Source organism: Lepus europaeus, chromosome 17, assembly GCF_033115175.1.
Source record: "Lepus europaeus isolate LE1 chromosome 17, mLepTim1.pri, whole genome shotgun sequence".
In the NCBI taxonomy this organism is placed as follows: Eukaryota; Metazoa; Chordata; class Mammalia; order Lagomorpha; family Leporidae; genus Lepus; species Lepus europaeus.
The window spans coordinates 41,977,520-41,999,929 of NC_084843.1; the positions used below are offsets into that span (position 1 = coordinate 41,977,520).

General features: G+C 40.5%; 1 protein-coding gene across 3 annotated transcripts in view; it reads right to left on the reverse strand.

Annotated features, from left to right (window-relative positions):
• The window catches only part of A1CF (APOBEC1 complementation factor), an 81,655-nt gene that overhangs the window by 23,223 nt on the left and 36,022 nt on the right, over nt 1-22,410 (reverse strand). For all 3 annotated transcript variants that reach the window (XM_062214077.1, XM_062214076.1, XM_062214079.1), the window contains 3 exons: nt 10,443-10,577; nt 7,554-7,684; nt 2,046-2,284 (listed from right to left, as the gene is read on the reverse strand). In XM_062214077.1, coding sequence (XP_062070061.1) covers nt 2,046-2,284; nt 7,554-7,684; nt 10,443-10,577 — 505 coding nt within the window. The remainder of the gene's footprint in view (nt 1-2,045; nt 2,285-7,553; nt 7,685-10,442; nt 10,578-22,410) is intronic.

Below are 22,410 nucleotides of genomic sequence, written 5' to 3' on the forward strand. Positions count from 1 at the left end.
AGGTTGTGGCTGAGCTGGGTGAACGCTGTGTGTGAGAGAGGGGCAGGTCTTCTAGGTAGAGAACACAACATTTGGACAAAGCGGGCAGTTGTGAGCATGGTGATATCTAGGGCAGTGAGGAGTCTGTCCTGACAGCAAGGAGGGTTTTTTTCTTTTTAAGATTTATTTATTTATTTGAATGGCAGAGCAAGAGCGAGTTAGTGTATGTTTCCATCCACTGGTTCACTTCCCAAATGGCTGCAATGGCTTGGGCCAAGCTAGTCCAAGGCCAGGATCCAGGAACTCCTTCCTGGTCTCCCCCATAGGTGGCAGGAGCCCAGGTACTTTGGAACATCTGCTGCTGCTTTCCTAGACACTTTTTGCAGGGAACTGGATCAGAAGCAGGGCAGCCAGGCCTCGACTTGAACTCTAATGTGCGATGAAGGTGTCATAAGTAGCAGTTTAACCCACTGAGCCACAAGGATGGGTCCAGACAGGAGGTGGTGGTGGTAGTGGGAATGGAAGGCAGCGAATACGGTCATGAAGAACTGGGGGCATGAATGAAAGTCTTTGAATAACAAGCGCAGAGTTTTAGTTCCTATCTCATATGCAGGGAGGAGGTGGTGACTATTTTTGAACTGGTGAGTGAATTACACCATTTAGCCTGCCTACTATTTACAAGAACTTGTTGAAAGGGTGATAGGATATTTTAGAATCGTTACTCTGGTGGTGAAGTACAGGATGGAGTAGGGAGAGGGTAGGGTACATCAAAGATCTAACAGTGCTGGGTGAATAACTAGGAAGCTTTAAAAAGTTTAGAATACACGTGTTTAGGATGGTGGCATGAGAACAGGAGATGGATACAAGGGACTTTCAGTGGCAGAGTTGTTGGTGTTGAGGAGAGCAAATTTGAGGAGGAGAGCAAAATCTGAAGTCTAAGGAAGCGAGACACAGGCATGCCCTGTGACCAGTGTCAGGGAATTTACCTGTGGGCGGGCCTCTGAGTCACGTGACTTGACCACTGGGAAGTGCAGAATGAAGAAGTAGCAAATGACAGCCTCAGTATTAAAAACATCCACCTCTCTAATAAATGGAACAGTTTTTGGAACTATCTCATTTTTTCACCTTAAGCTGACTTCATGAAAATATTCTCAGAATATCTTCCCCAACCTCAGCAAATTTCTAGGGGCTCATGCTGTATCACTTGAATTTTTAAGCATGAACACAAAGGCAACAAAATTCTAAATGTTTTTGGTGGTGGTGTCTTTTTTTAAAATTTTGGTTATTCTCCTGTAGCTTTCATGAGGAAGTTGATCCCAATGTGTTCAGTCTGTCATTCTTGAAATCCTCTTATTTCAATATTAGTTCATTTTAGTCCCCAACTTTCTGTAAGTTTTTACTGTTTTAGAATAAGCCAAGGACTTTCATGAAATAATTTCTCCTGGGTTGATCTGAGGCTGTGTCTTGGTAGAGTGATTTGAACACAGGAATTGATGGTTTTTGCTGAAGTGAGACCTGCCCTGTGTTGTAGCATTTAGCAGGGGTGCTTTTCAGAGAAGAGCTGTTATTTCTCTACTCTCAAATTAGACAGAAATTATCACACATGAGGGAATAATATTAAAGGTATATCACTTAATTGTCATTGAGATAATTTATCACTTGAGGTTTATTATTTCTACATCTTAACAGATAATATACCCTTCTTTTAATAAGCCTCTTAATAAGATCTATGTGCAAAAATAATCACGATTGATATATTTAATTTTAAGAAGATTGTTCACTTTAAGTATTCATTAAAAGAATGCTGTAGCTTAACCTTCTGGGTTTCTCCCTTGCATGTAAATTAGGTTCAGTGCACAGAATGATTATTTCTTCAAAACAGGATTTGTGGAAACTTCAGGGACCTGAGTCAGTGTGAAAGAAGAATTTAATATGCAGCATATCAAAGATGCAGAGTGAGGAGAAACACAGGACAGCAAGCGGTTGTCATTTCTGCCAGGAGCCCAGCAGCTGGGGCCGGGCAGGTTGGAGGGGAGAGGGCTCATCGTGGAGGGGGGGCTGCTGACCTGGTAGCAGCTTCCTCCTCGCCATGGCAGCTGCCCGGTGACTCTCATACTCCACAAAGGCAAAGCCCCGGTTTTTGGTTTTATCCGCAGCACTCGGGTAAACAATGACATCAACCACGCCTTCAGTGACCTTCTTCATCTCCAATAAGATTTCTTCTCTCTTTTTGGTTTTTGGGATCCCGCCAACAAACAGTCTGCAGTTGTCCACGCTGGCACAAACCCCTAAGAGACGCCCGTTCCTGCAGAAAGAGCAGGCACTCTGGTTGGCAAGAATCCCGGTGTGATTCAGGTTTAAGGCAAAGGTTAAGGATGTGTGGCTTTCTGACCAGATGTGGCTTGCACATCCCAAAGTTGAGGCAACTTTTGAGAGATCAGAAGATGTGTCAGCATGGGCTTTATGAATCTTTTAAAAATATATTTATTTGAGAATCTGATAAACGGATACAGATGGATAGACAAGGCACTGCCAAGTGTTAGTTCACTCACTAAAATGCGCACAATGGCCAGGGGCAGGGACCCTGATGTTGGGAACTGCGAACTCAAAGTCCATCCCCTACGTGGGTGGCAGGAACCCAACCACATGAGCCTCACCACTGTCTGCCTCTGTCTGTCCTGGCAGGAAGGTGGGTTGGGAGCCAGAGCTGGGAGTCAAGCCCAAGCACTGTAACAGAGGATGAGGGCATCTTAGTCCATGTCTTAATTGCTAGGCCAAACACCTGCCCCAGGATCCATGTTTTTAAAGGGAAAAAACTCCCAGCTGAGCAGCATCTGCTCTTTTCAGAGCAAATAGGAGTTTACCAGTTGCTGTCAATTCCCACCACTCCCTGATATACCCTCAGCAAAGAGGCCCTGGCACCTGGCTTGCGTTCCTCCTGTCACCTGCCTGGCTCTGAAGGCTTCTAGGTTTGCAAACCTTGGGATTCCCTCTCTTTTCCAGCCAAAGGGAGAATTTGTCTTAATTGCCATTAAAATAGTCCTTAATAATCCTTTCTATTTGAACAGGTTTTTATGTGTTATTTTATTTGGATCACCAAAGTCGCCTGTGAAATGGACATGTTGCTTGCCTGCTACTTCAGGTTTTGCAGATGAAGAACTTGAGGCTCTAAGAAATTAAATGACTTATGTAACAACTTACAGATTCTAAGGGATGACGCTAGCCTCTGGGGATGCAGTCCTTGTTTTGCCCCCTGTACAAGGCTGCTGATTAGAAAGTACAATTATGAGTATACTTCCATTGGCAGAATGGTCAAACTATTCTGGTGAACATCTGGCAAAGTATATCAAAAGTCTCAGGTATGCATCAAGTTTCACCAATTATGTTCCTCTTAGATATGTGTCCTTAAGGGATTGAGATGAGCACCAAGATTTATGTAGAAATGTATTCATTGCTGTTATTTAAAATAGCCCCTAATTTGAAAATGAGCAGGATATCTCCCAAGAACTGGTTTAATGTATCTCAACTGAGATGTTATTGGCTTTGGGACTGGATATTCCCTCCTTGTAGAGTGTAGTATGTTTATCATCTATGATTCTTCTTCACTGGGTGCTAATAGCTACCCATCAGGTCATCCAAAATTGCCTTTGTACCTTTCTAAATGTCCCTCTGGGTGGAAAGTACTGCCCAAGCTGAGAATCACTGGTAAACAACAGATGAGTCTTGATACTGTAGGATGCTCTGAGTCTTTAAAAATAGTAATGTAGAAGAATATTTGTGGGTTATTAGTTCATAATATGCTGCTGGGTTAAGTAGATAAGTATGCAAGAAAGCCATGTTGATTTTAAATGTATAGGAAAATCTAGACAGATAATAAAATGTCAACATAGTTGTCATCTTTGGGGGCTGGGGTTGTGGAAGAATGATCTGAACTTTTTATTACTTTGTGCTTTGTGGTGTTTTCCATATGTTGAGAACTAGGCTGTATGACTTTATAATAATGTTATTAAAGATGAGTAAAGTGTCCTTAAGAGAAGCCATGCATTTGTCATGAATAAAAATGCCCAACCAGGTTGAGTGATGGGTCTGGTTTCCTCGGAATTAGTGGCTCTTAATTGGGTGACAGTTAACAAGGACTGAGCCACAGTGTCAGTTGTCTCTGCTTTGCTGAAGAAGCAAGGATCACATGGCAGACTTACGATAGGCCCATCTCGGGCTGGTGAACATGAGTGAAGGGATGTGCATTTTTGGGGAGAGAAAGGGTTGATAAAAGAACCTCCCAATTAACTTTTTAAACTTCATTTAATAGAAAAAAAGCCCTCTCTTCCAAGCTGGCATTTATTTAGAAATCATATTATTTTTGCTAGTTAGGAGCCTATCAAGTATCAATTACCAGCAGGAGGAGCCTGGGGCTTCCATATCCTATTTTTAAATGTGTGTGGTTGGTCAGGCACTTTTCCCAGAATTACTTGGAGACAAAGAACCACCTCTCAAAAGCTGAGGGCATGATTTTAAAGTCTCCAGAGGCCAGGCATGTAGACAATGTTCTGTGAATGTTTGATGAGGAGGATGATCGGACAGTTGTGGGTCTTTTTGGGATAATAGCTTTATCCCCTGAGAAATGGTGACTAAAAGCAAGTTAAAGACTCTTTTCTTCTCTGTAAGGAAGGCTCTCTCTCTCTGGCAGGATTGCCTCAAGGCAGAGTGGAAATAGATGAGTTTGGCTGTATTTATCATTGTGTTTACCTTCCAATTTCCAGTCATTCTGTACTTTTGCCTTGATTCTGGCATCCAACCTGAACTTTGACTGCATTCCCGGCCACTGGCTTTCTACAACTTCTTCGTCATGTTTTTCCCCTTCCTCTTTCCCTCTTCCTCAGTACCACCAAAACCATCAGCCACTGTTGAGCACCTAGTGTGTGTCAGGCACTGAGATGGACATGCATCGTTTATTTTCCACAACATCCTGTGAGATGGATGTATTTTAGCTCTGTCTCAAAGATGAAACACTGAAATTCACAGAGCATACTACTGAATATCAGTGATGGTGGCAGATTGATTATGTTCATTATTCATAGGCTATCTGTTTACAAAAAATATTGACAGAAGCCAGAGAATAAAAATGCATTAAGTAGCTGAAACAGACCCTATTGATTCCCTACACGGCAAACTCCACATCCACTTCAACTCAGGCTGTTTGAGAATAACCCTTACTGTTAGGATGCCTAGATTCCATGAAAGACCAAGATACAAAGAATGTCCTATCCTCTAAAATCATGTAACTATAAAGTAAAAGAATACATTGTAATGTAGTTTTGTGCATTTAGTGTGTATTATCTCCTGTGGTAGATGTTCTGAACATTTCTGTGCCATCAGTGCTGGGATAATAGTGATGCTCTCATATCCTAAAGATCAAAGGATTTGACCACAGGAACCTGGGCTGAAACTCAGCCTCCTGATTCCTACTTCAAGCATTCTCCACATTCCACACAGAACTTCTTTGGGTCAATAGAATCATGTGTAAGAGGGGAGCCTTCTTTGTATTTACTCTCAGATTATGGTCCAGAATCCAAACTTGGGATGAATGGTTAGGCTTCTAGCCTTAGTCCTAGGAAGACCAGTTTGGGTTTGACAAAGTAACTTAAGAAAAATGACCCAGTAGTTAATAGATGTATGGAATTATAAGGATGATGGGTGACTTATATGAGGCCTAGAGGAAGTGAGAGAAAACACTGGGAGATTTGGTGGTTTTGAATCCATCAAATTTAAGGTTCAGTCAATTTTAGGGTACATCTGTATTTTCAAAAGGAAATGAGAAGATACTTCAGTTTGTGGAAAAATGAATTAAAAGGTAAGTTTGTTTTTGTGTAAAATTTTTTTTTTAATTCATGCAGAATTCTTTTCATTATATGAATTTTCCAGGAACCTGACGTACTCTCCTAGCTGTGGAGAAATGCATCTTAGAAGTATCAACTGTGCTAATACATTGTAGTTCTAACTTCTGTTGTCTCCATACCAAATACTCAGTGAAGCGTTTACAAATATTTATAGTATACCCACAATAATATCTGAGAAATGGATGGTATCACCTCCATTTGTGGATGAGAAAATGGAGGCACAGAGTGGCAAGTTCCTTGCTCTCAGTCAGGTGAAGCCTGGCTGACCCAATGCACCTGTTCTGGCTTTTTAAATTCTGCTGTGCTATTATTCTTCCTCCCAGGTGGCCTGAGACTTTCCCTGGGAAAGCATTTACCATAGTTCCTTTTCCAAATGAAGGTTTTAGAACTAAATAAGTGATTTCGTGGAGTTACCCTTATTTCCATTTTATTTACATGGGCTATTGATTGCACAGGGTCAACTATATTGTAGTAGCCTCCTCTACTGTGATGGTTTTAAATGCTATCTGTACTAGGCTGGCCCTCAAATTGTTATTCATGGTGGCCCGTCTCCTGGTTCTGCTTTCACAGTCACCTCCTCAGTGTCCCCCCACCTCCATGGGATGTGTAATGTGTATCTGTGTATCTCTAATGTAAGGTACCCCAATCAGAGCTCTTCTTTATTTCCAGCTATTTCCCTAGACTTTTTCAGCTCAATGGCACTACCATATCCAAGGATCATTCTCCTGAAATGATGATGTCCTCTGAATTCTCACATTCTAAATCCAATTTCTAGGTAGACTTTTCTACTCAAACGGGTAGAAACTTTTCTACTCAAAATATACACCAAATCTGCCCCCCCCCCCCAGTTTTTTTTTAACTACCTCCACCTAACCCTCTTGTCCGACAGTCATTGCCTCTTGTCTAGATCCCAAGTACTGTGACAGCCTTAGCGACTTCCTGCTCTTGGTCTCACTTTGCTGTGGTACATTCTCTACCCAAGAGTCAGAGTGTTGCTTTTAAAAACCATGAATCTAATGAAAACCCTTTTGTGATTTCCCCTTTTTGTTGGAATAAAATTCAAATTCATCATCACGGAGTACAAGGCTCTCCACTAAAATATTTTCAGTTCTTCCCTCTATCCTATCTGGCCACATGGACTCTTTCTGTCCAGCAAACATGTTAAGCTCATTATAGGAACTATGAACTAGCTGTTATCTTTGTCTGGAACAATCTTCCCCAGGTCTGTCATGGCTGACTCTCTTCATTTGGATCTTAGATCAAGTTTGAATTTCCCATAGAACAGTTTTTAACACATCAAGTTAGAGTAGCTGCTTCCTCAAACAACTTTATCCCACCCCTGGGTTTATTTTCTCCTATTGTGTTAAATAATCTCATTTCCTTATTATAAGAATAGAAAATTGTACCTTGACATATTTCCAATGTTTTGAAAGCACCAGCACAAATCTATGAAATGGATAAATTAATGAATTTTGTTTCTTTGAACATTTCATGGAGTATAGTTTGATGCATCATATAGTGTTTATATTAAATAAACAAGTGTATGTCCACCAAGGAAAATACAAACCTATTTTTTTCTGGCTTGGCATTTTTGGTATATACTATATTAAATAAACAAGATAAAAAAACAGATGCAGATGCATTGTTTGACTTTTAAGCTGGGAAAGATGATCTTACCTAATCTCATAATTATTAAGTTGCTTGATTGCATTCTTGGCTTCCAGTTTATTTGAGAATGTTACAAATGCATATCCTCTATTGTTTCCATTAAAGTCCATCATCATTCTCATTTCATAAATTTTACCAATCTATAAGCAATAGAAACAAAAATTTATATTTATACATTTATACTTCCAATTCAGTAGTACCCATGCATGTGTATACATAAGCACACACACACACACACAGATGATGTTTTCTAAAGTCTGCCTCCTGTCAGTATTTAGCATTTGCATCCCATGTGGATTGGGTTCCATGTTTTCATGTGAGGTGTAGATCAATCATCTGACGTATGGGAAAAGTCAAGTTAAAAAGAAATGTCCAAGTGCCATTTCAGGATGAGTTAAATATTTTTGACAGAGCAAATGACCTTTCATCACACAATTTTCTTGAAGTTTATGTAGTGTCTTAGAGACTTAAAAATGCATTTGTCATCAGAACTACAACTTCTTGATAGATTTGTCCATCCTCTAAATTGGCCTCTGAGGTCTCCATAGTTTGCTTTTGATTATAGTCTATCACTGATGTTTAAAACAAAAATCAAGACTACCCATTTGGCATGTTGCTGAGCTCACTTCATAACTGGTCTTTCTCCGTCATGATATCAGCATGAACACGGGTTCTTTTCAGGGGATGATCCATAGAGCCCTGTTACTTTTTTTAAAAAAAATTATTTATTTATTTGAAAAGCAAATGGAGAGGGAGTCTTCCATTGAATGGTTCACTCCCAAAATGGCCACAATGGCCAGGACTCGACAAGGCCAAAACCAGGAGTTTTATCTAAGTCTCCCACGTGGGTACAGGGGCCCAAGGACTGCCATCTTCCACTGCTTTCCCAGGCGCATTAGCAGGAAGTTGGATCAGAAGTGGAGTAGCCAGGTCTGGAACCAGGGCTCACATGGGATGCTAGCAGCATTGCAGGTGGCAGTTAAGCCCGCTGTGCCACAACTCTGGCACCTGGGTAGTCCTGTTATTTTCTCAATCTGTAGACAAACGTCTGTGCTAATCTTAAGATAACTGACAGCCTCAGGACCTCCACAATAGGAGAGCATTCACTCTATCTTTCTGGCTGCAACACTGCTACTTGTGCACATATGAATCTCTCCCACTTTACCAGTTATCATTGTGGATTGTTGTAAGGGTGGCCCAAATAGACATGATGGACATGTGTAGGGAGAAGCAGTGTCATTAAATGCCATTACCTTCCCTTTGTGGTTTGTTGCCCTGAAGCTCAACCCCTCCCCATCCAATCACATGGTGTCTAGTGGTGGACACAAATTTCTTATGGGTTCATTAGGAAGGAGTTGGAACATTCATCTTTATCTTTTGAGTGTTGATACTGGTTTTCAGGTTAAGAATCTAAGCATCTTATAGGATTAAGTCCTCACAATTTGTTCACATACCAAATGGGAATACAGTTTGGAATCTGAGGCTGATATTCTCATTCTCTTTCTCTCTTTCTCTCTTACTCTCTCGCTCTCTCTCTCTCACACACACACAATGAATATTTACATGTAGGGAAAGCAATTTGTCATATTTATTAAATTTTCCAGGAATGAATTAGTTGCTAAAAATTTCTAGGTAACAGATTAAAAATAAATCTTAATTTTAAATTCTGTTTAATTTTTGATTTACTTAGAAATCACCTATTATTCAGGATTAAAACTAAGAGCATTTATTACTTAGTAATTATATAACAATGTTGAGAATCCATATTCTGAATCTTCCTGATGTATTAAAGTAGAAAAGAAATTTGGAGTTGTGGAAAAAATTATTTTGGATCTATATTGACAGGTATACTCTTTATTTATTTGAAAAGTAAAGAGAGAGAGAGAGAGAGAGAGAGAGAGAGAATGAATATTTTCTACACAGAGGTTAATTCCACAACTGCCCACAACAGCCAGAGATGAGTCAGGCTGAGGCCAGGAGCCCAGAACAAAATACAAGTCTGCTACATGGGTGGCATAGATCAAGGTTTTAATCCATCTGTTGCCTCTCAGGGTGTACATTTGTAGACAGCTGGAGTGGAGAGCAGAACTAGGACTTGAACCCAGGTCCTCCAAAATGTGATGCAGGCATTCTAAGGAGAGGCATAGCCACTGTGCCAAATGCTTGACCTGGCACATTTTTTTTTTTTTGGTAAAAATGTTGCATTTTATGAAATCATGTCAAAATGCCAATTTGGAGCATATCTTTTAGCCTGGTTTTTGTGGTGTGATTCTTGATTGACAGAGGCATTGAGTTGGCTGTGAGATGGCCTACTAGTGGAGGGATTGGAGAACAATTTGTACATTTGAAATTATTAGCAATGGAACTTCAAGCTGTCCATAACAGGATGAAGATCAGAGTCAAGACAGTGAGCAGTAAGTGAACACTCACCAATGGTTAGGAGGGTCTGAAGGTTTTTTTTTTTTTGTTTTTTTTGTTTTTTTTTTTTTTTTTTTTTTAGAAAGGTCTTCCTTTGCCGTTGGTTCACCCTCCAATGGCCGCCGCGGCTGGCGCGCTGCGGCCGGCGCACCGCGCTGATCCGATGGCAGGAGCCAGGTGCCTATCCTGGTCTCCTATGGGGTGCAGGGCCCAAGCACTTGAGCCATCCTCCACTGCACTCCCTGGCCACAGCAGAGAGCTGGCCTGGAAAAGGGGCAACCAGGACAGAACCGGCACCCCGACCGGGACTAGAACCCGGTGTGCCAGCGCGGAGGGTCTGAACTTTGTCCATGGTTGAGGAACGGCAGTGGGAAAAGAAGTCATCACTGATGAGTAAGAATGAGAGTGAAAGCAGAGTAAAAGGAGTAGCTTTTTTTGTCTTCAAAAGTAAGGAAGATTAAATGTTAAATCTGGACTCACTTTTTCACATATTGGTATAAGCTCATCCTCAAAAAGATCCCGGGGAAGTTTTCCAATGAAAATTTCACAGCCTCTTTCCGGGGGTGCAGCATCCCAGCCAGGTGGAGGGCCACCATACTTTCTTTGTCCATTCTCCTGCACATCCACAGTAGGGAATATGAGGGAGAAAACAAAGCCATGGAATCTTTAGTTTGATTTCCTTGATTATTTTTCAGAACCTATTTACAATGAGGAATATGTTTATTTTTGACAAGTAATACCAGAGAATAAAAGTGAAAGTCTGTTACGTGAATAATACACCATGCCGTGTGCTTTAGCTTTGCCTGAGATGAGCAGCATGAAAAAATGTCAAGGGATAGCTAAATATATGGGACTATAACTTTTAAATTGTTGATTTTATTATGATAGATCTCATGTTAAGTCTTATCTTCTTAATAAATGGAGGACTTTTATGTTTTTCTTCTGTGCAACAAACTCACCAAAGCGTGATCATCAAGGCATCTTATTATAATTTAAACTTGAATGTCTGGAAACTTCAATTGAGGGCTGTGTTGTGGCAATAAAGGTCCTGGAGCTGGACTGCTTGGTTCCATTGTTTACTATCTGGATGATCAGGGGCAAATGAGTTCTCCTATCCCCACTTTTCTCATATGGAAGTGAGGATAATATCTGTTGCAACAATAATAAAACAATGTAGCTGTTGCACAGAGGAGACAATACATCAACATGCATGGCACAGCTCTTGGGACATGATAGAATTGTGTATTCAATAGCCATCCCCTTCTTGACTCTCTGGAATTAGGTGGTTTTCATGTGCTAAGCAAGCAAATGGGGCGCCTACATAGAAACTTACTGAGATTAACATTTGGAGAAGTAAATTGGCTAATTTGGGGGAAGGTTGATGAGGGACTTCAATCTCTTCCCAAGATTGATAGGATGGTTCATTAATGCTGAATCTTCTCTGTAGTGGTATCTTTGTTTTTTTCAAGAGTTAAAGACACAAAAATAACTCTGGGGGCTCAAAACTGAAGGTGTGGGTCCTGAAGTAGTTGATTTATTGTGCAAAGGTAAACTACTGAGGCATGCTTTGATCTCTTCCTCATTGTATTCAATTGTGATTTTGGGAGAAAAGAAATGTTAAGGAACCAAATTTCATTCATTACTAACAACACAATGGACATTTAAGGAATTATTATGCTATAATATAGTACATAGTTGAAAAGAAAACATAATACATAGACTAAAAAAAAAAAAAAAAACAAATTCTCCAGTGTAAAACCTTAGCCATCCTTAGAAATAGTTACTGCTAAAAGTTGCAGCCAACTTTTCCAACTATTTTTCAAAGCATATATATGTATGTATGTATATGTATATACATATTTATTTATTTTATTTATTTATTTATTTATTTATTTATTTGAAAGGCAGAGTTACAGAGAGGCAGAGGCATGGAGAGAGAGATCTTCCATCCACTGTTTTACTTTCCAGTGGCCGCAATGGCCAGAACTGGGACGATCTGAAGCAAGGAGCCAGGAGTTTCCTCTGGGTCTCCTGCACAGACGCAGGGGCCCAAGCTGTTGGACCATATTCTACTGCTTTCCCCAGGCCGTAGCAGAGAGCTGGATTGGAAGTAGAGCTGTCAGATCTTGAACCGGCACCCATAACGGATGCCAGCACTGCAGGTGGCAGTTTTACCTGCCATGCCACAGTGCTGGCCCCTAAAATACATTCTTAAAAGATACATGTTAGTTGTTTAAACACATTATCTTATATGGTAGCTGTTTGATATTTAAAATCAAAGTAGAGCAGCTTAGAGTAATACTGTTAAATGATACTTCATATGTACTAACTTGAGCCTTTCTCAATTATTTATAAAGGTTAGCCTAAAGGTTCTTTAAATAATGTCTGTAGGGGCTGGCACTGTGGTGTAGTAAGCTAAGCCTCCTCTTATGGTACCAGCACCTCTTGTGGTACCAGCACACCTATACGGGTGCTGGTTTGAGTCCCAGCTGCTCTACTTCTGATCCAGCACCTTACTAATGCTCCTGGGAAAGCAGTGGAAAATGGCCCAAGTACGTGGGCCCCTGTACCCATGTGGGAGGGGTGCTCCTGGCTCCTGGCTTCGGATTGGCCCAGCTCCAGCCATTATGGCTATTTCGGGAATGAACCAGTGGATAGAAGATTTCTCTCTCTCTCTCCATCTCTGTCATTAATTCTGCCTCTCAAATAAATTATTTTTTAAAGATTTATTTTATTTATTTGAAAGAGTTACAGAGAGAGGTAGAGACAGAGAGAGAGGTGTTCCATCCACTGGTTCACTCCCCAGATGTCTGCAGCGGCCAGAGCTGCACTGATCTGAAGCCAGGAGCTTCTTCTGGGTCTCCCATGTGAATGCAGGAGCCCAAGGACTTGGGTCATCTTCCACTGCTTTCCCAGGCCATAGCAGAGAGCTGGATTGGAAGAGGAGCAGCCAGGACTAGAACCGGCACCCATATGGGATGCTGGCACTTCAGGCCAGGGCTTTAACCTGCTGCACCACAGCACAGGCCCTGAATAAATGAATCTTTTACAAAATGATGTCTGTGGTTATGATTACTTCTTTATTCCTAATAATTTATACTATGCATCTTTAAATAATCATAGGAAAGATAACAGACAAATGTTCTGCCTTGCCTTGATCATTTGTTGCTTCACACAGCTAGGTCTTTTCACCTTATTGAATATTTACATTTTGACTATAACATCCTTGCATACTTTTATCTTACCCTATATTCCTGAAGTATTATTTGGAAGGATAATGAAAAATGAAATGTCTTGTGCTTAAATGATCTATATCTCAACCAAGGATGTCCTAAAAAATACAAATTTGCCATTTGCAGGGGACATAAATGTTTGATTGACTTATTTTCTAACAAACACCTATGTAGTACTTCCTGTATGCTGGATGGTGTTCTAGCCCCTCAGCAATGTTACAGATTTAGGACATTATTATCCATTAATTAACTAATTTTATTTGAAAGAGAGTGAGGGAGAGGAAAAGGGGGTAGGGAGAGGGAAATAGGAAAGGGTAAAGGGGGAAGGGGAGGGGGAGAGACTTTCCACCTTTTGATTCATCTCCCAAATGCCTACAAAAGCTGGGTCAGACTGAACTTAGAGCTCAGGCTGAGTCTTCCACATTGGTGGTAGGAACCCAATACTTGAGCCGTCACCTGCTACCTCCAAGTGGGCATATTAGTAGAAAGTTGGAATCGGACAGAGAGTTAGAAATCAAGCCTAGGCAGTCTGATACAGGATGTGGGCATTCCGAGTGGCCTCTTGACTTCTGTGCCAACTACCCATCCCCAGCACTATGCTTGTCCTGTTTTAGAGAAGACCCAGAGGCCCAGAAAAATCCAGCAAGTTGCCGCTGTCACATATAGAGAAGTCAGAAATCTGCCTTCAGAGCTGACCAGTCTAGTGTCTGTATTTTGCTGCCTTGATATGGGGAAACCTAGTCATTTACAACAGATATGTGAAAATACTCCTTATTTATGAGAAAAAAAATTACCATGCCATTAAATAGCAAACTCTGCTGCATTTCAAGTGTTTTCCAATTTCCAGTAACTTTTTAAAAAATTGTATTTGAGAAGCAGAGAGAGACAGAGACAAACAGCCACAAAGGAAGCTCCCATCTGCTTCCTCACTTCCCAAATGCCTAAGAAGTCCCGGGCTGGGCCAGGCCAAAGCCAAGAACCAATCTGGGTCTCCCATGAGGGTGACAGGGACCTAGCTAGTGGAGCCATTGCTGCTGCCTCCCAAGGTTTGCATTAGCAGGAAGCTGGCACCAGGAGCTGGAGGTGTGCATTCAACCCAGGTACTTTGGTAGGAATGCAGGCTTCTTCACCAGCATCTTTACTGCTAGGCCAGACACCCACCCCGACTTGCAATAGTCTGATTACACAAAATTTTGAGGAGAAAATATCCCATGCTTATTGCTGAGAGAGAGGCATATTACTTGCCAAACCACTATCCTCCTGTCTGGGCCAAATGTCTCTGCTTGGGTGATGGTCCTGCCCTGAATCCATTTCTGCATTTACATGTATTATTTAAATAAATTTAGTATGCATTTGCCAGACTTTTTGATCCTTTAGATTGAAGAAACCGAACTCTCATGCCATGCAAAATAGATCTTCCAGAATTTCTGATTTGAAAGCTTCCTCTCCTAATTTGAGAAGTAGGCCCCTATAGCAGACAAACCTTTTTCATTTTCACGTCCTGTCTCTTGATGGCTATTACTGCTAAAAACGACACCACACTATTTGTGCCTATCACTTGTGTAGGAGGGTTTATTTACTCGGCTCAAAGGATCAGGCAGGAAAGCTGACTAGGATTTCTGGGGTGGTTTTATCAACCTTGGAAAGATTCCCCACAAATTTTTTTTTAGGGGAATTGCAGAGTCTGGCTGGTTCAGAGAATACCCTGAAGTTCCTGTACACTGTGTGTGTGTGTGCGCACGCGTGCACGCACACACATGTGCAGTGGTGGGGAAGAGGAAGAGCGCCCCCATCTGCTCTGTCAACCACCCACTGGGTGTGGAATGCACCGGTGGTGGTAGTGTAGGCCAATTTAAGGTTAGCACTGGGCGTGAGTCACGGGGTTGGAATAGCTGTCCATTACTCGGGAAGGACAGTTGGACTCTGGATTGCTGGTATTTCAGGCACTATTTTCATAATGGAGAAGTTTAAAATAGATAAAGCCCAGTTATAACTGCCCTTCTCTCCCTTTTCCCCGCCCGCTCTGATGGCCTCCTCCGGGGATGCATTCACCCTAGCAACACAAATGTATTAATAGTTCAGAGAAAAATAATATAGACTGTTTTTGTTTTTTTCCATGAGGGAATAAACTCTGTTTTATTTGTCCAAAGACTTAGAAACTGTTTTCTCTCATGTCACATATAAATGTGTGGAATCCCTTTAACTACATAAACTGAAGATTTATAGCCAATTTTAGGTATAAATCCAGTGGCTTTATTTTAAACGTTGGATGCTGAGCCTAACCAGAATCTCAGTTTATAGATTTGCAGTGTTTGAAGAAACCAGTTCCTCCTGGAATGGACACTTGAAGTCTTCATGTTGGAGCTGCAGATTCTTTGAGAGTTGATGTTGTTGCATCTTCTTTGCCTTGGACCTTCTTTAATAAATAATTCTGGCATCTGATTTTAGTATGAAGTTGAATCTTGAGTAGATTGAATTTAATTTAGCCACTGAGCATCTGAACTTTTTATACATCTGGAGCATCTGGGCAAAGCTGCCTTTTATAGAATATGAAACTGTGAGATACTTACTTCTTTCACAGCTAGGATGGTCATAGGTTGTAGTAAGTAAACTGATTTCCGATCCAAAATTAAATGGTGGAAACTTTAGTTTGAGTGTCTGTGATAGTGGGTACTTTTATTTTCATGGCAAATCTGATGTGGTTTTGGGTTTCATTTCTAAAAGTTAAATTTTCAATCTGTTTCTCCAAATCCCAAATCTCTGTGATCCAGCACCATTTTAATAAACTCTTTCCTATTTAACCAGCTGGAGATAACATCTATTACTTCTACAGCAGCAGATGGGCATTGTGTTGGGTGTTTTATATGCATATATTTATTCACATAATCTTCTCAACAAACACATGAGAACGGTAGTAGTATTAATCTGAAGCTATAGATGACAATTCAAGTTATGGGTAGGTGCAAATTGTTACAAGCAGTTAGCCACAGAAACAAAATTTGAATCTTTCATCCACACTTGCAGTCATGATATTATTTTTGTTTGGTTTTTGGAGCCATCCAGTATTCTCCTTTTATACGTGAGGAAAATGAGTCCAGAGATATTAAATGATTGTTAAAAGTCACACCGGGAGGCCGGCTCTGTGGCCTAGTGGGTAAAGCTGCTGCTTGCAGTGCCAGCATCTCATATGGATGCCGGTTCGAGTCCCAGTTGCTGTACTTCCAATCCAGCTCTTTGCTATGGCCTGGGAAAGCAGTAGAAGATTGGCCCATGTCCTTGGGCCCCTGCACCCACATGGGAGACCGGGAAGATGCTCTTGGCACAGCTCCTGTTGTTGCAGCCAATTAGGGAGTGAACCAGCAGATCAAGGACCCCCCCCCCCCCCGCCTCTCTAACTCTTTCAAATAAATAAATAAAATCTTTTTAAAAAAAGTCATACTGGTTTAATTTACCACTGAATTTAACACTATAATGTAAGCCCCATGATTCTCAATCAGGTGAACTTCATGGTATAGCCACTATGCAATAGTTGTAATGAATTTTCCTTTCAAATTCACCAGCCTCCTAACTGTATATTGCATTTCACATGTGTTCTCTTGTTGAACTTCGCCAAACATGGAGACCATATGGTTCTTTTCCCCATAAATGCACCTATACACACATTGGGATGACATTAATTAATGAACCCTTGTTCAGTCAGTTTTTCTCCTGAGTGGGAATTTTAATTTTTTAATGGCTCTTTGCAAACTTAGGATTCCAAATCTGTAATCATCTTTGTGGTTCTGTTCAGTTCTTTGTGCTTTTTCCTCTTTAAGAGGGAAGAAATTGCGTCCTTTTCCAATGGAACTGTTTTCAGATGTCTTCGTATTCATTTTCCCATCTACTGGGACTGTGTTTACCCCTGCTTCCTCGTGTGCTCACCGGTCTCCACAGGCTTCCCAGTCAACAAGGCATTCCCCAGGACAGGGGTCGGTGGGCAAAGTCCTATGGAACATTCTCTGTATCGATAGCCCAGAGAGACACTGTTGATGTACTGCTATGTCTGTTAGGGTTCATGAGTCTGTACTGTATGTTCCCAGTTAGTGTTCTGTGAGACTGAATGGAGGTCTTTTTAGATGTTATTTCTACTATTTTCCATCTGTGTACCAGCTTCCTCATGATGTCAGGGGTCAAGGCAAGTTTGAGAGTCCTTGAAGAACATATACCAAAAGGACTTATTTAGTGTGATTTTTAACTTTGGTCCTCTTACGAAGTTTTTGCTGCCACAGAACAACAAATAATGTTATAGGGAGGGGCCAGCGCTGTGGCGTACTAGGTTGATCCTCTGCCTGTGGTGCCGGCATCCCATATGGGTGCCGGATTCTAGTCCTGGTTGCTCCTCTTCCAGTCCAGCTCTCTGCTGTGGCCCAGGAAGGCAGTGGAGGATGGCCCAAGTGCTTGGGCCCCTGCACCCACATGGGAGACCGGGAGGAGGCACCTGACTCCTGGCTTTGAATCGGCGTAGCTCTGGCTGTAGTGGCCCTTTGGAGAATGAACCAACAGAAGGAAGACCTTTCTCTCTGTCTCTCTCTCTCACTGTCTGTAACTCTGTCAAATAAATAAATAAAAATCTAAAGAAGTTATAGGGAATGTTCATTTTTCTATTATAAAATTATGTTTGATATAATTTGTTCATTTTCTAATCCTGTTAAATTCAGTGACTTTGTTAGTCAAGTTTGTTTTGAGACTGGGAATTTTTAGTAAGCAGAATCTATGTCGTCTATTTATATACTCCAACTTACATATTCTGAAAGTTGACATGACTCTTACTACTTTTAATAATCCTTCCAAACATCTGAATATGAATGCAAGATATTATTTTCCTAAAAAGTAACTTCTGAAGGTCTGTTTCCTGGGTCAGTGATCTTACTCATCTTAAGTTATTGGAGATATTACAGAAGCAAAATCAATTTATGTTACCAAACTGATGCATTTAATATAATCTTTTTAATAATTTACCTTTTAGCATTCTTTATTGTAAGCTTCCCCTTATGAATTTAGTATCTCAGTGTTTGAAGCATTTAAAAGCAAGCAGGCTTTTCAAAATAACTTATGTTTTGTAAAGCTTTTTATAATATAAGTTTTTTATTCTTAGGGATATTAAGTTTTAGAATAGACAAAATTAACAATGAAAGCATTTTTTGAGTATGTATGTAAGTGTTCATAATCAACTGATGCCAGCTGGCTCCTACAACTTTGTCTACATTTTACAGCCAAATGTTTGGGATGACAATGATTGTAATGCATACATTTCCTGTTTTGAGGACAGTGTGTGCTCACGCCCACTTCTGGCTCTAGGAATGTGCTTGAACACACCATGCTAAACTGCAGGCGCCTCTATTGCCCATCCAGTAAACAGAGGAGAGTTTCACTGATTCCTTGATCCATTTAGGGCTTTTAATCTTTTGAAATGTGTTATTAATTCAATAAGCCCACCTAATTTTTATTTACTTACAGATACAATTTTGAATTAAATGCTACAGCAGCTTGAGATCTGGTTAAGTTATGTGAACTGTCCATTTGCAGATCAATACATACTAAAGAACATTGGCTTTGAGTAATTGCTCTCCTGTCTCTTCTTCCTTTAATGTAAGCCAATGATAATCCCATCTAATGCACTTGGATTCCATGCATAAGAAATTGTATACAACTATTGTTCTCTTCATCACACCCCCACAAATTTTAATTTCTGACAATCTGATGGAACTGGAAAGAGCACTAAATCTTTCCTGGTTGTAATTTCATTATCTATCAAAGCATGGGGTTGATGACACTTGTGGTAGTCCTGTGGGATGCTTGTGAAAGGGAGGCTGACTTTGATACCACAACTGTCTGTGGGAAAACGTTCATTGAATATTATGAGTTGGTCCAAGGAGCCTAGAAGTTGATATTGTTGGAACAGTAGAAATCACATTATCTCCATCTGGGTAACTACTTGACACCTATTCTAGTAACAAATGCCTTTCTTTGCGTTGAGTTGTTACTTGCAGAAACATGTATAAACATGAGTTTATAAGTGGAATATCTCCCACAAGAGGAAGAGAATTAGGAGAACAATTACAAAACTGGGAAATCGTGATCAATTTCTAGCTGGACATTGCTGACTGCTGAAAGCTTTGAGCCCTATTCCTCTTGGTTTACAAAGACTAGCTGGCACTGGAGGCGTGTTTAATATATTCCTGAAACAGCTAACTTTCCCCCTCAGAAAACCTCAAAGAGAACTGAAGGTGGGATAGCTCTCAGAGAGGATTCAGTGTTATAGAATGCTGTGCTAGTGTACCATTTGACATCACCTCTGTTCCCTGCTTGACGGCTGAAACACTGTTACAAAGGATTGCAGCTCCTGAAGCCCCACACATATGCATCATTGTGAAGCTCTGTGGCGTCACTCATTTCTTCTTTGCCTAGCTCTGTTTGAAAGCTTTCTTTGCATCTCATAATGATAAGCTCCTAGGTTCTGAAGACAAAGAGTCATTTATTTTTGGTTGCTAATTGGTGTTAACAAACATATCACTGGGTGGGTAGGTGGGGGAATCCTGAAGTTGCCTATAAGCAGAATCCGAAGTCCAAAATATTTGCTCATACTTCTGCATATTTGGGCCATGAAAACTCACATCAACTTTTAAACTGACAAAGTAGAAAATTTCTGTGCTCTTAGTTTAAGAGAAATTACCATAATGCATAGTTTGTAAAGATTTTGAATTATATACCACCAAGACTTCATAGATGGCAAATTATTAGCCTAATTGGAGAGAAATCCATTGTTATTTTTAAAAGGAGCTTTTAGAACATATTTATCTTTCTTGGGATGATGAAGTTCTTACAAATGCAGCATGCATGTACAAGGATCCATAGAACTGCTCCTTCATTTGGAATCTGCCATACCATGCTATGGCACGTCTGGCTAGTAGAAGCAAGTCACCTTCTGAGCCTTAGAATCAAGTTGGCCTTGGGCAGCTGCGGTGATAAGCTTCAGGAAGCATGCATGTCTGGTCTCATCCTGTTCTCACGTTTGTTACTACCGATTTAGAGAATTGGAATATGTGTACTTGGTGAATGCCCTACATGGTTGGAAGCAGAGTTGTAAGCAGGTGGTGAGAAGAGGCAATAGCAGAGAAAGTAGAAACCTACCTAGTTACCATGAGGCCAAATTCCTCTTTGTCCCTAGGTTTTTTGTGTAGCATTTGGAAATAGAAATCATTGCCTCCATGTTTTTTCATCTGCTTCTCTATGAGACAATCTAGGTGAAAACAATTAGTAAAAAGAGAAAGATATTCCATCGTTGGTTCACTCTCCAAGTGGCTGCAATGGCCAGGGCTGGACCAGGCCAAAGCCAGGAGCCTGAAACTCCATCCAGGTCTCCCATTTGGGTGTAAGGGCCCAAGTATTTGGGCAATCTTCCACTGCTGTCACAGGCATACTAGCAGGGAGCTGGATCAGAAGTGGAGCAGCCAGGATTCCAGCCAGCACTCATATGGGATTCCAGCATGCCAGGTGGCAGCTTAACCCTCCACGCCACAATGCCTGCCCCCAAATCTTCCCTTTGTCTTTGGTCTTTGAGAGTTTGATAGATCCAATTGTCATTAGTAGGTGTATTACACAAAATCAAAAGAAAAGGAGATAACTTAATTTGGGGAGCCCTTAGAAGAGGAATAATATCCTAATCTAAGGATATCTCTTGTACCTTACTGCTTAGACATACTTGTTGCAGAATTGAACAAACTCAAACCAAAATGTTATCACATTGAAACTCCATTAAAGAGAATGCTTATAGAAAACAAAACTTGAGGGGTAGGAATTAAAGGCTGTTTTTTTCTTCTAGTTTTAGGGGATTGTTCCCAGGAAACCAGGTTCATAGCTGATTAGTAGAGAAAGAAAAAATAAAGTACAATTACTTATTTATCTGCTGCATCCTTAATGAATCTTTGAAAATAAGACACATACATGTGTTCATTATGCAAAGGTAGTCTGAATCCCTTAACTACTTTGGTAAAGTTGTGCTGCCTGAGAGGTGCCCTATGTTAGGGATGCTGATTTCTCCTTGACTTCTTACAGGTTTGTCTGCTCTCATCACATGAGTCTCAAGTCCAGCATTATTTTGTTGGAAGAAAGCCAACTGCCAGTCTCGGTCACATAACCTGGGTTATGATATTCATGGAATTCACCATACTCTATAATGAGTTTATTTCTTTACATGTCTATTTTCTATCTTCCAAATGAGAATAATCTTCATGAAATGCAGTAAGCATCTATCTCTTCATAAAATCAGCAGATAAATTAATAAATGAATCAGTGCTTTAGTTAGCATGAATGGGTATCTCCAGGAGGGATACACCTACTTCCGTTAAAGAAGCTTAAACACTTTTCTATGTGATAGGAATTTTATTTAAAGCTTGTGGATTCATTTCTAATGGAGAGTACTGTATTACAGATTAGAGTTGGGATCAGCAAACTTTTCCTGTAGAAGACAGTCAATATTTTAGGCTTTTTATAAAACAATCCTCTAAAAATGTAAAAAAAAAATCATAACCTGCAATGACTACAAAAACAGGCTGTAACTACATTGGCTCAAGGCCTTGGATTACTGATCCCTGGTTTATAATTGTATAACTCTGGGACTTATTTTCTAAGTGCAACTTTTAAAAAACTAGGCCGTGTTTATATTAAATATATTTCAAATATAAAAAGAATGCAAAATAATAGCCTAATGAACCCAAATACCTATCATCCAGATTCAGTAATGAAGCTTTATGATTCATAAATTTCTCATTTTTTAATAATTCTTAGAAATTTTTTCTGTTTTGAGATTATTCCTCACAATAAATAATCATTACAGAAATATTAGAAAATAAAGAAGAGCATCAAGCAAAAAGAACACTTTTATTGATCACATTTTATCATTTTCCGATTTTTCATTGTGCATAAAAACTTTAAAATAATAAGAACTTTGGGGCCAGCACTGTGGCGCAGTGGGTTAAAGCTCTGGTCTGAAGCACTGGCATCCTATATGGGCACTGGTTCTAGTCCCAGCTGCTCCTCTTCCAAACTAGCTCTCTGCTATGGCCTAGGAAAGCAGTGGAAGATGGCCCAGGTCCTTGTGCCCCTGCATCCGCGTGGGAGACCCGGAAGAAGTTCCTGGCTCCTGGCTTTGGATGGGCACAGCTCTGACCACTGCG